The 16,412-nt window shown below is 45.2% G+C and overlaps 1 protein-coding gene across 4 annotated transcripts in view; it reads left to right on the top strand.

The window, feature by feature from the left end:
• The first annotated feature begins 7,999 nt into the window (after positions 1 to 7,999).
• MYO5A (myosin VA) overlaps positions 8,000 to 16,412 on the top strand; it is a 196,726-nt gene continuing 188,313 nt past the window's right edge. For 3 of the 4 annotated variants that reach the window (XM_059372847.1, XM_059372846.1, XM_059372845.1), the window contains exon 1: positions 8,001 to 8,157. In XM_059372847.1, the coding sequence (XP_059228830.1) occupies positions 8,131 to 8,157 (27 nt within the window). In that variant the 5' untranslated portion in view covers positions 8,001 to 8,130. Of the gene's footprint in view, positions 8,158 to 16,412 lie in introns of all 4 variants that reach the window. The other variant, XM_059372844.1, reaches the window with a different exon arrangement.

Genomic DNA, 16,412 nt, shown 5'->3' with positions numbered 1-16,412 from the left:
AGATTGCTCTCCTTGTCCTGCCGCTGTGTCTCCTGTGTCTTCACGTGGTCTTCTCTCTGCAGATGTTTGTGCTCTAATCTCCTCTTCTAAAGACACCAGACCTTGGATTAAGACCCAACTGACCACATTTTAATTTAATTACCTACTTAAAGACACTCTCATGATACAGTTACATTCTGAGTTACTGAGGGTTAGAGCTCAAGGTAAGAATTTTGAGGAGAGGGGCGCTTGGGTGGCCCAGTGGGTTAAGCCTCTGCCTTTGGCTCAGGTCATGATCCCAGAGTCCTGGGATCAAGCCCCACATCGGGCTCTCTGCTCCACGGGGAACCTGCTTCCCTCTCTTATTCTCTGCCTGCCTCTCTGCCTACTTGTGATCTCTGACTGTCAAATAAATAAATAAAATAAAAAAAAAAAAAAAAGAATTTTGAGGAGATACAATTCAGACTGTAACAGGGAAAAGAGTAACTTTACAATGGAAACATTCGGCAAACACTACCTGAGCCAGATGATCTAGGTCAATAACAACAGGGATGTCACACTGACACTCTGGCCCTTGATTTGATGTGATGAAAATGGCACCTTACCTCATAACCCCCCCCATCCAATCAAGACAAATCCTGAGGGATATTCTGCAGAATGCTTGACCTGCACCACTCAAAACTGTCATCAAAACAAGGAAAGGGAAGAACAGATACCAAGAAGATCTGAATGAGATAATTAAATGTAATACAGGATCCTTGAACAGAAAAGGAAATGAGGTAAAAATTAAGGACATCTGGGGGTGCCTGGGTAGCTCAGTGGGTTAAGCCTCTGCCTTCGGCTCAGGTCGTGATCTCAGAGTCCTGGGATTGAGCACCGCGTCGCATCGGGCTCTCTGCTCAGCGGGGAGCCTGCTTCTCCCTCCCCCTCTGCCTGCCTCTCTGCCTGCTTGTGATCACTCTCTCTGTGTCAAATAAATAAAGTCTTAAAAAAAAAACCAAGGACATCTGAATAAAGTATGGACTTCAGTTAATGATATGTCAGTATATGTTTGTTAGTTATAACAAATATACTATATTAAGATGTCAGTAATAAGACAAAAAGGTTGCAGGGTGTTTTAACCTGCTCAGGCTATTATAACAAAATACCATAGACTGGATGGCTTATCAACAGAAATTTCTCACAATCCTGGAGTCTGAGAAACCCAAGTGCTGGCACATTTGGTTTCTGGTGAGACCGCACTTCCTCACAGGTGTCTGTCTTCTCAGTGTATCTTCACGGGGTAGAAAGGTGGGAAGGATCTCTCTTGGGTCTCTTTCATAAGGGCACTAATGCCATTCATGAGGGCTCCACCCTCAAGACCTAATCACCTTCCAAAGGCCCCACCTCTAATGCCACAACCTTGGGGGGTTAGGGTTTCAACATGTGAATTAGGCAGGGGTGGGGGGATCTGGGAATGGGAGGGTGGCAGGGGCATAAATATTCAGTCCACTGAGCAAGGTATGTAAGAATGTTGTATTATCTTTGCAATTTTTTCTATAAAAAAAAAACTTTAAAAATTTTAAATTTAACCAAAAAAAAAAAAAAAAAAAAAGAAGAAGAAGAAGAAGAAGAAGAACAAGATAAAAGAAGGCTCACATGGGCTAGGTAGCATAGTGCTGTTAGAACTAGAACCAGAATCAAGGTCATTTGAATCTAAGTCATTTTTACTTCCACCAACTACCACATGGAAGTCACGTGTGTGGTTGTTGAAGGTGCAGGGTGAGAGTGGCTAGTAAGTACTTAAACTCAAGTAATTCAGGGAAAGCAAGGCAATATAAAGCAAGTGAGTGCTATGGATATGAGCAGAAAGTTCTTTATGATCCAGAACATCAACTGATGGGGGAATCAGGTACCAAAGAACCAACCATAGAGATGCAGAAACTGCTCAAAAGCTGGTGGTTAGGGCACAGGCAGAAGACTGGGAATGAAGGGCAAGAGATCACATAGGTATTTTAGGACACACAAGATTAGAATCTAGAATTAGAGTAATAGGTACTGGGATTAAAATAATTGTACCTTTTGAGTTAAGGACTATATTTTTAATCCCTGCCCTGGGAGCCTTAAAGTGTGGCTAGGCCTAAACTCACAGGTGGGAGGGAGCTAGGTAAACTGACTGGAGTTGGAGAAACAAAAGGGTGGGGAGCCAGTAGTTCCTGATGCCTGCCTTCCATCTTTCAAAAGACTTTAAGGTCAGTCTTACTCTATTTTTTTTTTAAGATTTTATGTATTTATTTGCCAGAGACAGAGGAGAGTGAGCGAGCGAGCACAGGCAGACAAAGAGGCAGGCAGAGGCAGAGGGAGAAGCAGGCTCCCTGCCGAGCAAGGAGCCCGATATGGGACTCGATCCCAGGTCGCTGGGATCATGACCTGAGCCGAAGGCAGCTGCTTAACCAATTGAACCACCCAGGCGTCCCAATTTTTTTTTTTTTTTTTAAGATTTATTTATTTGAGCAGGGCAGGGAGGGACCAAGGAATAGGAAGAGAAAGACTCAGCACAGAGCCCGATGTGGACCTCGACCTCACAACCCTGAGATCATGACCTCAGCCAAAACCAAGAGTCAGTTGCTTACTGGACAGAGCCCCCCAGGAAGCCCAGTCTTACTCTATTCTTAACGTTGGCTTTTCTCTTTCCTAGACTAGTTCACTCATGCTGTTCCCTTATATATCCTTTGATAATAAACGGCCTCCCCAGGGCTCCTGAGTGGCTCAGTTGGTTCAGTGTCTGCCTTCATCTCAGGTGGTGATCCTGGAGTCCTGGGATAGAGCCCCACATTGGGCTCCCTGCTCGGCAGGGAGTCTGCTTGTCCCTCTGCCTGCTGCTCCCCATGCTTGTGCGTGTGCTCTCTCTCTCGGACATTCTGTCTCAAATAAATAAAATCTTTTATTTATTTATTTTTTTTAAAGATTTTATTTATTTGACAGAGAGAGATCACAAGTAGGCAGGGAGGCAGACAAAGAGAGAAGGAAGCGGTTCCCTGCTGAGCAGAGAGCCCAATGCGGGACTTGATCCCAGGACCCCGAGATCATGACCTGAGCCGAAGGCAGCGGCTTAACCCACTGAGCCACCCAGGCGCCCCCAAATAAAATCTTTTAAAAAAATAAATAAATGGCCTCCCATACATAACATTATTTAGATCTTTCAGTGAACTATTTAGAGTTCTTCCCCACCCATTCAAATGTCACTCTTGCCTAGTATCTAATCCTCTGAATTACTAAATATTAGGATATGTAAATACCAACTAATTAACCAGGAACAGTGCTTTGCCTCTGTCTCTAGAATTAAACTAATCTTTTTTTTTTTTTTTAAGATTTTATTTATTTATTTGACAGAGATCACAAATAGGCAGAGAGGCAGGCAGAGAGAGGAGGAAGCAGGCTTCCTGCTGAGCAGAGAGCCTGATGCGGGACTCAATCCCAGGACCCTGGGATCATGACCTGAGCCGAAGGCAGAGGCTTAACCCACTGAGCCACCCAGGTGCCCCTATAATTATTTTTTAAAGATTTTATTTATTTACTTGATAGAGATTACAAGTAGGCAGAGAGGCAGGCAGGAAGAGACGAGGAAGCAGGCTCCTTGCTGAGGAGAGAGCTGGAAGCGGGGCTCTATCCCAGAACCCTCGGATCATGACCTGAGCCGAAGGCAGAGGCTTTAACCCGCCGAGCCACCCAGGCACCCCTAGAATTGGGCTAATCTTAAAGAATTAGAATCACTAATGACCATGCAGCATGGACTGCCTCTTCCCCTACTCCTGCAGCTGCTCATTATAGTGCCCTCCCAGGGCAAGGATCATATTTCATTCATTTCTATCTTTATTATCTCAAGTGCTAGCACAAATAGACCCTCCAAAAAGTTATTTTTTTCAATGTGAATAAAGCAGTGGACAACCTACTAAAATTGCTGACATTCTGTCTTCCCTGTTTAGTTTTTCTCCATTGCCCACAATTATGGGTTGAATTGTGACCCCCGTCTTCATCCCCAAAAGATGCTTAAATCCTTCCTACCCCCAATACCTGTGAATGAAACCTTAATTGGAAATAAGGTCTTTGTAGATGATCATGTTAGAATGAGGTCATTAAGGTGGCCCTAATCCAACATGACTGTATCCTTTTAAAAGGGCAAAATTTATGGGCGCCTTGGTGGCTCAGCCGTTGGGCCTCTGCCTTCGGCTCAGGTCATAATCACAGTGTCCCGGGATCAAGCCCCATATTGGGCTCCCTGCCCACTGGGGAGCCTGCTTCTTCCTTTCCAGATCCTCCGTGCTTGTGTTCTCTCTCTTGCTGTCTCTCTGTCATAAAGAAATAAAATCCTTTTCTTTTTTTTTTTTTTTTTAAGATTTTGTTTATTTATTTGAGAGAGAGAGAGAGGAGAAAGCAGGCTCTCTTCCGAGTTAGAGAGCATGATGAGGGACTTGATCCCAAGACCCTGAGATCATGACCTGAGCCGAAGGCAGAGGCTTAACCCACTGAGCCACCCAGGTACCCCAGTAAATAAAATCTTAAAAAAAAAAAAAAGAAAAAAATATATATATGCACGCCTCTCTCTCTCTCTCTCTCACACACACACACACACACATACGAGAAAGGGTGATATTTAGACACAGGCACGCATGCACACAGGGAGAATGCCAGGGGAAGACAAAGACCAAGACTGGGGCGGGCAACAGAATTCAATGAATGCCAAAGATTGTTAGCAAACAATTCAGATGTAGGAAAGAGGCCTGGAACAGAGTCTCCCTCCCATCTTCCAGAAGAAACCAACAGTGCCAACACTTTGATCTGAGACTGCTAGCCTTCAGATCACACGGCACATTACAGTTTAAGCCATAGTGTATGGTACTTATTGCGGCAGCCCCAGCAAATGAATACTTGTCATCTTTACCTTCTACCTTTATAAGTGTCTCCCTGGTTAGAATGTAAGCTCCGTGAGGTCAGAGATTTCATCTGTGTTGTTCATTCATAAATCCTCAGCATGCAAAACAGTTTCTGGCACATCAAAACTCTCAATATTGGTTACAAAAAAAATACCCATGAATGCTTTGGAGGAGAAGGATTTTTCACATTAGTTTGGACATTGTTTTTATTTGAAGAAAACCTACATGAAAATGTTCCCAATTATAATGTGATAATTGAGAACTTTATTGACTTAAAATATACAATGACATCTGGCTACTTTTTGGGAGGGGGACATCCTAAATCCTGGAGAGCTGTAACTATTGCTGGTTTCCATACTTCACTAATGACAAATTGCTTGGGACTGTGAATATACATGGTTAAGGTAAGGGAGGCAGCCATTAGAGTTCCTTGTCACTTTGTTGTTGTTGTTGTTGTGTGTGTGTGTTTAAGATTTTATTTATTTATTTGACAGAGAGAGACACAGTGAGAGAAGGAACACAATTGGGGGAGTGGGAGAGGGAGAAGCAGGTTTCCTGCCAAGCAGGGAGCTGATGTGGGGCTCGATCCCAGGACTCTGGGATCATGACCTGAGCTGAAGGCAGATGCTTAATGACTGAGTCACCCCAGTGTCCCTTGGTTCATTTTTTAAGTCTATTCTTTTTCTGAATGAGGTAAAGTCGTCAAGGGTAGAGAATCCTTCTCCTCTTCTTCATCCCTACTACTTTTCTCCTACTATGGCCTACTTTTTTATCCTCCAACTTTTTCTTTTGGTCCAAAAAAAAAAAAAAAAAGAAAAAGAAAAAAGACACTGATATCCATAAGACATTTTTTTAAAACTTTTTGTCCAAATAGGGGAAGTAAAAGTTTTCCTTAACTCTCTAAAGGTCCCTGGCTTGGTCTGAAAATTAAACTGACAAAGATAGATTAAAAGGAGAAGCGACATATATATTAATATTGTTTTATTGTGACACAGGAGCATTCATAATGAAATGAATACCCAGAGAAATGACAAAATCTGCTTGCTTGTACTTTGGGTGAAACAAAGAGAGGCAATTGTGGAAAAGTGATTAAACTACGTGGGCAGGAGAAGGGAAGATAAGAATTATTTTAACGAATGTCTGTTGGTACAGAATTCTTTTGATCTCAGCTTCTCCTTGATGATAACAATGTTACTTTCCTTCTGGTATAGGGAAGACATCTTTCATTTCCTGCTTTTTAAAAAAGAAGGAAATCAAAGTGTTTTTTTCTTGTATTTGCTGTTTTCCAAGTCCTCCAAACTCTATGCCAAAGCAGTATACCCTGGGGTGTATGCCCTGAACTCGTTCACCAGCATTTCCCAGCAGTCCTGAGAGGTAAGAATTATCTGAGAGTGAGAAAGCAGTGGTTACCACCTTTCATAAGGCTTGAAGAAATTATAAGAGGTAGAATTCAAGCCTCCAAAATCTCAATCCAGTGTTCTTTTGTTGTACTGGTGACAGCTGCACATTTCCCCTTTTTATGTCTGGACAAAGAAAGGGTGTGGGACTCCAAAACATGAAAGAGATGGGATTTTAGAATTGGAGGGAACAGAGAGAACTCTTTGGGTCTTTGGACTCTGTAGCCATTACCAATGGCATCTATGAGGGGATTGTGGGCAGTGAGCAAGGGAAGGACAGGCTTGAATTCCAGGGAGTGAGGACTGGTGCCAAGTGTCCCCACCCCCCATAGCAATGGTCTTCTTTCACATACACATGCTGGATACACACACAACCGAGGGGTCATTGTTGAGACATGGTCTTGATAGAAACCATCCCAGATTGCCAGGAAGGCACTTGAGAGTTCAAAGAAATAAGAGGCTAGGATGAACAAAACAAGGAGTTCAGTCAACCAGGAGTGAAAGTACGGCGGGTGCAGAGCAGGTAGAAGGTGAAGATAGTATGGGGTCAGAGGTGGTAAGACTACATTCTTGGGCTTGATGTGCAAGGATAAGGGTGAGCACATTGAATGCCACTCCTGAGACTACTTTGATTTCTTTCTTTTTTTTTAAGATTTTATTTATTTGAGAGAGAGAGAGAGCATGAGCAGGGAGGAGAGATATGAGGGGGACAGAGAGAGCGGGAGGCAGACTCCCCACTGAGTAGGGAGCCCACCGCTTGACTGGATCCCAGGATCCTGAGATCATGACCGGAGCCAAAACCAGTTGCATAATCTACAGAATTCATTTGCAGTATGGACTTTCCACAAAAGTCCTCTGCAATTTTCGGCTGGCTTCTGGATAGCTTCCATGGCACCATGGAATCGATCATCACTCAGAATAGGAGGAGGAAGAAGGCTGGGGCAGAAGGGTAGTGGTATACGTTTGCAGACATATAGGTCTAGGAGAGGTGGGCACCTGGGTTCCCCCCTAGGGGCATCTTGTTTCAGATGCCCAGGTTTTTAGGGTGAACTTGGTGATCTTCTATTTCAAATTACTGGTCCTCCCTACCCAGCTCCCAGACCGCTGCTCCTAACAGGATTCTTCTGAGTTCTAGGTTGTTCTATTGACTTGGAAGAAGCTTCCTCCCAAACCCTTTCCCCAGAAATGCTCAGAAGAGGAAAAGCAGCTGGAGACTCCCAGTGATTTACCTGGACACGCGCAGTGCCACCAGCTATCGCCGCCCCTCTCGGTGGCTGGGCCGTACTGCGCAGTCCAGGGCTCGCTTAGGGGAGAGGGGCGTCCGGGGCGTGACGCGCCCCCGGGGCAGGTGTGCCACGGAAGAGAGGTCGGGGGCGCGCTTCGGAGCCTCGGCGGCGGCCGCGCACGCGGTCAGGCGGAGGATGCTCTGGGCGGACCGCCCAGGGGAGGCCGCGTGCGCGGGCGAGCGCCGGGGGCAGCCGCGGGGGTAGCGCCGGAGCGCAGCCTCCTCCCGCTCCCACAATGCACAGGGCGGCGGCGGCGGCGGCAGCGGCGGCAGCATCACCGGCCGCCCAGGCGGCTGCGGCGGCGACCCCGAGGACCCCGGGCACGCGGAGCGCTCGCGCCTGCTCGCGGCGCGCGGGGCAGTGATGGCCTGGCCCCCGCGGGCCGCCCGCGCCTGAGGCGCCCCGCCCCGCCCCGCCCGGCACCCTCGCCCCGCCCGGCCCTGCCCCGTTCCCTGCCGGCGGCTGCCTGGGCGCTTCCTAGTCGGCGCGGGCGGCCGCCCAGGCGAGGTACGGCCTCCGCTCAGGCGGGGGGCGTCGGCGCCGCGGGACCCCGCCATGGCCGCGTCCGAGCTCTACACTAAGGTGAGGCGGGCGGCGCCGTGGGGAGGGGGCCGCGCGGCCGGGCGCCGCGGGCTGTCAGGCTGGGGCGGAGCGGGGCGGGGGTGCGAGGGCCCGGCGGCCGCAGCACCCCGGTCCCCCGCGTTTCGAAATCCCCCGCCCGGCCCTCCTGCCGCAGAGGCGCCTTCCTCTTTCGGGCGTCGGCGGCGGAGGGCGGCCTGCCTCGGGGGGCCCTCTGGGGCCGCTGCCCCGCTCCCCTGGCGGGCGGCTCGGCGGGTTTCCGACTGGGAAGGGGGCCTGGGTCAGGGCTGCCCCGCCCGCCGGCTGGGTTTGGAAGAAATCCTGGCCGCGGGAGATGCTCGATCGGCGCGAGGAGATGCTCCCTCCCGTGGGGACGGGCGCTTGGAATAACGCCTTGTGCTGGTATGCGGGGCCACTTCTGCCACCAGCCAGCCTTTCCGTGCGGCTGTTGGGAACCCTGCACACGGCCGCCAGCCGCTTCTCACCTTCAGCCGCCGCGTTTCAGATGGCTTCCCGGGGGTGGCGAGCGCCTGGGGAGGACGCAGCCGGCTGGATGCGAGATGATTCACGGGCTGGGATCGTCGGCTCTCCTTGGTCCCCGGGAGTTGCTACCTACGTGTAATCCCTCCGAGCCTTGTTACACTCCCTGCCTTCCCCGTCCGCTGGGGCGAGGCTTTCCTTCAGGGTTTAGTGTAAGGACAGCGGCAGCCTTTTCTCTCTTACACCGACATTCTTATTTTCTGGGTCTGCTAATCTTTGCACGAATGGCCTATTTTGGAGAACTGTCCCTTTGAAGACTTCTGAACATTCGGCTTGGGCAGTGTGTGGTGCTCTGTGAATGTGTGTCGTCATGGCACTTTATACTGTAACTCACTGTAACATAGGTGTTTTGCCAAATATTAATTAACTTTAGTTCCAGTTAACAGAATGGGCTTAACTTTCCAAGTTCGTGTTAGCTGCAGAATCTCCATTTAGGATCTTAGAATTATTGTTTACAAATGTGACCCCAGTAAGCCCAGGACCCAAGTCGCAGCATGTTTTTAGAAGTGTGGACCTGCCATCAAGAGACCTGGCTTCTAGCCCAGGCCTTTTCACTTACTGTATGACCTTGGGCGAGTCACTTAACTTCTTTTGTTCAGTTGTCTCTTATCGGTAAGTGGAGTTAATTATACCTGCTCTGCATCTTTCAAGGCTCTTGTGAGGATCAAACCTAGGAATTAGATGGGAAAGCTTTTGTAACCCATGAATTTCTCAAGAAATGGGTATAGGATTAATTTTACCGTGAAACGCCTTTCTAGCCACAGACTTAAAATACTGTACAATTGGAACTTCTCTCTAAACCTGGTAATTTTCTTTCTTTCTTTTTTTAAAAGATTTTATTTATTTATTTGCTAGACAGAGATCACAAGTGGGCTGGGAGGCAGGCAGAGAGAGAGAGAGAGAGAGAGAGGAAGGGAAGCAGGCTCCCTGCCGAGCAGAGAGCCCCATGTGGGGCTCCATCACAGGACCATGACCTGGGATCATGATCTGAGCCGAAGGCAGAGGCTTTAACCCATTGAGCCACCCAGGCACCCCTAAACCTGGTAATTTTCTTAGGCATTGTAGGTTTCTAATGTATGAATGAATGTAATTGGAAACAGATTTGGCTACTTTATTAATAAACATTAATCCTAACTATGCGCCAGGTACTACTCTAAGTTCTTTACAAATATTAACTCATTTAATCCTCATAATGATGGTATGAAGTGGGTACTGAGAAATATCAGAGGCATTTTCCTATGAAGAGATACAAGTCTGTAAACATTCCTTAGTTACTTTGTATAGCCCTCCATTCTACACTGTGCACAGTGAGGAGTCCCTCCCTGAGCTGTCTAATTGTAGACTGCTTAACTAGAGACTGATTGGATAATAAATTGCTCTTGGTCTTGAATCAGCTTTTTTCTCCCAAAATAATTTTTCAGAAAAAAATAAAAAAAAAACTATGATTTCTAGGGGCATCTGGGTGGCTCAGTGGGTTAAGCCTCTGCATTCGGCTCAGGTCATGATCTCAGGGCCCTGGGATCGAGCCCCACATCAGGCTCTCTGCTCAGAGCCTGCTTTCCTCTCTCTCTCTCTCTCTCTGCCAGCTGCTCTGCCTACTTGTGATAGCTCTCTGTCAAATAAATAAAATAAAATAAAATAAAAACACTATGATTTTTAAATCTCAAGGTTTTGACTTTTGGTCATAGCTTCATCACACGCTCTTAAAATTCACCTTCTAGTCGTTGTAAAGACAGGCTGCTTTAGACATCGAGAGTAAGTTGAGCTTAAATTGCCTTTTTTTTTTTTTTAAAGATTTTATTTATTTATTTGACAGATCACAAGTAGGCAGAGAGGCAGGCAGAGAGAGAGGAGGAAGCAAGCTCCCTGCTGAGCAGAGAGCACGATGTGGGGCTCGATCCCAGTACCCTGGGATCATGACCTGAGCCGAAGGCAGCGGTTTAACCCACTGAGCCACCCAGGTGCCCCTTAAATTGCCTTTTAAATACATTTATGTCCAAGTATATTCTAGTGTCTTGGCTATTTGTTGACTTAATTCTTTTTGTGAATGGACCTTCGCTTAATGGTGGGTCAAAATATTTTTTGAGCACCTCCCAGGTGCTAGGTACTGTCCTTAATATTGAGAGGTTCGAACAATGAACAAGACACAGCCCTTTCCCTCAAAGGATTCACAGTCTGTTTTTTATATTCTTGACCTACTTTGAATATCTGGGAGCATAAATAACCTGTTGTTACCTCCACAGCAGGCAGACAGCTGGTGTGATATTTCTAAGTAGAAATTAGGGAGTGGGTCGGGACATGGGGAAGGTTGGAATGATTCCAGAGGTAAAAGCTTGGGTAGTGATTACTAGAGGAAGAGGGAAATCATTAGAAGTTAAATCAATGGATAAACACAAGGACTTTTTTCTTCACAGAGGATTATGGGGAAGGAAGTTCTGGAGTAGATTACAAGGAAAGATGTATTAGTGACATGTCATAATTATGGTATTCAACATAGTGGTTAAATCTGAAAAGTACCCTTTTAAAAAATGTCATTCAAAGCAGATTTTGATGTGTGATACAGATCAGCTCCCATTACTGTGAAAGGAAAGAGACCATTCAGTTTATTTGTTGCTAAAATGATAATGGTTTTGTCACAGTAATTTATCAGGGCTTCCATTTTGTAAATTTTTCCAGGCAGTATAAACATTTTAAGGGCAATAACTAGGTTCCTAGGATATAGCATTTCTGGAAACTAACATTTTGGTTAAAATATGTTTGTTGGTTTTTAAAGTAAAGGCTTTATTAAGAGGTAATTTACATACCATTCCATTCCCAACTTAAAGTTTATAGTTCAGTGGTTTTTAGTATATTCACAGAGTTGTGGGCCAATTTGTTTTTAGATCCACCTAGCTTGTTCCCAAAAGAATTGAAAATGGCTAAGATATCTCACTGCTTCTGATTTTGAAAATATTTGCTAGTTTTGACTTGCCATGGCTATATGAATCATACTGTCACCCATAGATGCTTTCAGTAACTTCAGAGGATTCCGCATTTGTGGAGGAGAGTTGGAATGATAGTCCTCCTCACATGAACTTCCCAAACAGGGATAACACCAAAAATACTACAGAATGGCCAAGATTACCTGAAGTTGTTTAATTAAGAGTCCCACTGTGTATCAGGATGCTGAGTTTTGTAACTGTACAAAAACCTCTAAAACCCCTGCTTGAGAAGCCATGTAACCTTTCCTAGATGAGATAGCAGTTTAGGCCAATAGATGGTATATCTGTACTCTTCCTTTCCTACCATATTCCTTCATACCTACTGAAGCCTAGATTTTTTCTGGGCCTCTTCCCTTTACCATCAATCCTGGAAATTCTTACATTTTCGTCTTGAAAGTACATTTTTTCAGACTACTTTCAACATCTGAAAGCAGGACAGAAACCTCATGTCTGATCATGTGCCAGATTTGGGGTTTAGTAAGTACATTTGATTTACTCAAGTGTCCTGTCATGCTTCTTCTATTTATCCTCCTGATGTCCCTAATAGTCTGTCTCCTGTAAATAATGGTTTGGGATGACTAGTCTCCTTGTAGGAATGAAGTAGGGTATAAAGAAGTGATTAAACAAGTAAGCACGTCTTCAGGCAGGTTGAACAGGATGAGTAATAGAGAGGAGAGCTGGGAGCCAAGGGAAACCAAAGAAACTGTTGCAGGAAACAGAATAGGAAATGATTGCCTGGTAGACTGAGGCACAGGCAGATGGGAAGGGAAGGAAGGGGACCAACTTGGGAGACAGGTCTCTATGATGGATGAGATATAGGGTGGGAAGGAGAGGGAACAGTGTAAGTTAACACCAGTAGCTCTAGCTTTGGAAACTGGAAGTTAATTCCCATTAAACCATGAATTTTTGTGGACTGTGGAACTTGTAAGCTACTCAGAAATACTTCAGACTGCTTGAGCAAAGAAGAAAGCTCATGACTTTCTTGAAATTTGTTATTATCTCTTGAAGTATGAATGTCTGGTATATTGCCCAGTGGCTGAAAGAGTACAAAGAGGTTTTAATTTTCATGAGGCCACCAGAAAAACATTTTAAATCTTCCTAGTGCTTTTAACTGTTCAAAGGAGGGAAACTCTGGAAGAGGGTCTGTGAATGGGGTTTCTGGGATTTAGCTACAACCTCCAAAGTGTTGGGGCAGGGTGGTGGGGGCACTATAGAAAAGTGTGGGAGAGGAGAGAAAACCCCTCTTACCTTACATCTTATCTCAGAAGGTAATTTAGCTTCTTTGTTTTTAACTTATAATGGATTTCACCTCCATTGGGAGTATCTAGGGGCACATGGCCCACCGGAGGATAGATTGATTTATTTGTTTCCACTTTCGGCAATTCCTAATAAAGTGTAAGAAATTCTCAGAAGTAGAAATTCCTGGGTGATCTATGGAATAAGGCCTTGCCCTAGGTAGAACATCATGTGGGCAACCCCACTCCCCCATTCCATCCCCGGATAGCATGTCTTCTTCCCGTAGTGTCTTTCCAGACCTTTAGCATTTGTCTCCCTGTGGAGTTTGTCTTCTCCTTTCCTTCCAGCTGTCTCTCTTTATAATAAACTTAGTGAGGTAATAATTTATATGTAATAAAATCCACTCATTTCAACTGTGTAGTTCAGCAAGTGTGTGTGTGTGTGTGTGTGTGTGTGTGTGTGTGTGTGTGTTTTGAATCCAGTCTCTGTGGGGCAAAGTGCCATACCAGTTTTGCTTTTTTAGGATTTTATTTATTTATTTGACAGAGAGCAAGAGAAGAAACATAAGCAGAGGCAGTAGGAGAGGGAGCTGCAGGCCTCCTACTGAGCAGGGAGCCCAATGCAGGTTTCGATTCCAGGACCTTGGGATCATGACCTGAGCTGAAGTCAGACGCTTAACGACTGAGGTGCCCCTAGTTCAGTGAGTTTTGACAAATATATTCTATCATGTAACTATTACCATAAGCACGGTATAGAACATTTTCATCATCCTCAGGAGTTTCTTGTGCTAAACTTCTTCTCTTTCCCAGTTTATTCTTTGTATAGCTAAAATGATAATTTTTAAAAAATATTTTATTTATTTGACAGAGATTACAAGTAGGCTGAGAGGCAGGCAGAGAGAGAGGGGGAAGCAGGCCTCCCGCTGAACAGAGAGCCCGATGCAGTTCTCGATCCCGGGACCCTGAAATCATGACTTGAGCTGAAGACAGAGGCTTTACCCACTGAGCCACCCAGGCGCCCCTAAAATGATAATTTTTTTTTTTTAAGATTTTATTTATTTATTTGACAGACAGAGATCACAAGTAGGCAGAGAGGCAGGCAGAGAGAGAGAGAGGAGGAAGCAGGCTCCCTGCTGAGCAGAGAGCCCGATGCGGGGCTCGATCCCAGGACCCCGGGATCATGACCTGAGCAGAAGGCAGAGGCTTTAACCCACTGAGCCACCCAGGTGCCCCTAAAATGATAATTTTTAAAATAAAATCCAGTGTACTAGAGTTGTGCTTACCCATTGGGACAGCAGGAAGAATTATTTGTCTGTTTTTAAAATATATATTGTGGTTTCACCTTAACCCAACCAGGAGAGATACTTAATGTAGAGGACTGAGCTGGGGTGTGGCTCCTGTGGAGTTTCATTCACAGTGGGAGGTGAGAGTGGGTGGTGGAGGTATTTAGGTGGTTTATTTCATCTTTACTTCACATGCTTACCCCAGTGTCTGCCTTTGATGCCTTGGGTCCTTAGGTCCTTGGTGTGCTAAAATGCCCTTTGTTCAATTGTCCAGTTCCATCTACCTTGGTTGTAATGTCATACTGGGTTTGTGGTGGTAACAGATTTTTAAGCTGCAGAAACTTATCCCTGGCTTTTTTCCCCTTTCTCTTTGAGGCCCTCCTCAGCTGGAAGTCCCCTAAACCAGCAGCCATTAGCATTAAACATCTCCTTGTACAATAGAGACTTTTTGCCAATTGTGGAACTTAGGGATGGTATGATTATGTTTTGGTTTCAAAATAATGGCTCCAAACTTGGTTAAAATCCAGGGGGAAGTACATCTATCTACAACTTTTGGCCCAATGTGCTGCTATGGCCAAAAACATGAACACATTACTGAACTGGAGGGAGGCCGGACACTACAAAGATAAGTTTTGTCTCTCCTTAGTCACTCATACAGAAACTTGCATTTTTCATCGGACAGCCTCTCCTTTGCTATTCTGCCTTCTGCTCCCTTTTTGCAGTATAGTCAATAAACTATCTCCTTTAAAAAGAAAACAAACAAAATAAAACAAAACAAACTTGCATTTTCCTGGCCAGGAATCCTCTGTGGATGGTTGGGGTTTCTACTTCTTGATAAAAACACTCTGAAACTAGAGGAATTTCAGAATGGGAGAAATAAAATGATTGTGGCAGTAAAGTAGGTAGATTAGAAAGGCAGGACTCTTTAATTTAAAAAGGTGAAGGTGGAAATTGGGGAAGTATTTAACATCAAGAATAACAAGTTTGTAACATCAGACCTCAGTAGAGATACTTGTTAGATCCTGAAATAAATGTGTCATTTAAAATGAATTTCTTCTTTAAACATTAAGTTTATATATTTATGAAACTTATTACCTCAAGTTATGCTGACAGCTAAGATGTAATAGATTTTTAAAAAAGGTTCTGGATAATTCATGCCTCATAGTTCTGAGATACCAACTTAACAAACATCTCTTTGACAGTGTTAAGCAGTTTACCAGCCAGAGCTATTTCAGTTGGAAGTAACAAACACAACTCAAAGCTAAAAACGATTTTATTTGCCTCTATGACCTGGACGCCCAGGCCCAGGGATTCAAGGCCAGAAAATGGTCTCTGAGGCTCTCTTGTCACTGGCTTTCATGTCAAATTGTGCTGTTTACCGTTGGTTTCATCCACATGACAGCTCTTTTCGTGGTGAAAAAGATGGCCAGTGGCACCTGCAGATCACATGATCTTCCAGTTCTAGGCCTGGAGGAAGTCTGGTAAAAGAACTCTGGTTGCGTTTGCTAGGGGTCATGTGCCCTCTCCTTCCACTGTGCTGTGTAAGGAGGGGCGGGGGATATTATGCATAGTCAAGCTCATCTCAAAGACCAGGCGGAGGATAGGACATCATAATTGATAGCTCCACTCAGACCTGGTGGGGTGGCTGAAAGTTGTTGCCCCTCAGAAAGAATAGTTAATATCCACCACGAATAAGTTACTAAAAATACAAAACAATTGAATTCTGCCCCTCCTTTTGCATGGCGAGGAGGACATTGGAAATCTCTCCCTCCCCCGCTCCTGCAAACCATAGAATCATTTTGAATTTTTTTTTTTTTTTTTAAAGAGCCAATGAGGGGCGCCTGGGTGGCTCAGCGGGTTAAAGCCTCTGCCTTCCGCTCAGGTCATGATCCCAGAGTTCTGGGATCCCAGAGTTCTGGGATCGAGTCCCGCATCGGGCTCTCTGCTCGGCAGGGAGCCTGCTTCCTCCTGCTCTCTCTCTCTCTCTCTCTCTCTGCCTGCCTCTCCGCCTACTTGTGATTTCTGTCAAAAAAAAAAAAAAAAAAAAAAGAGCCAATGAGAATCCATATAAACAAATGTTACTGAAAGCGTATCAGAGATGGAAGATTTGAAAAGTATTTTTCATTTAGTCTTGATCGGGGGTTATGAACCCTATGTCTTCTTCTGTTCTGATCTTTTTCTGCCATATATCCTCAGTGTTTTATTTCCCCTCATTTCCT

This window comes from Mustela nigripes, chromosome 13, assembly GCF_022355385.1.
Source record: "Mustela nigripes isolate SB6536 chromosome 13, MUSNIG.SB6536, whole genome shotgun sequence".
Classification (NCBI taxonomy): domain Eukaryota; kingdom Metazoa; phylum Chordata; class Mammalia; order Carnivora; family Mustelidae; genus Mustela; species Mustela nigripes.
This window is presented reverse-complemented; position numbering and strand designations above follow the sequence as displayed.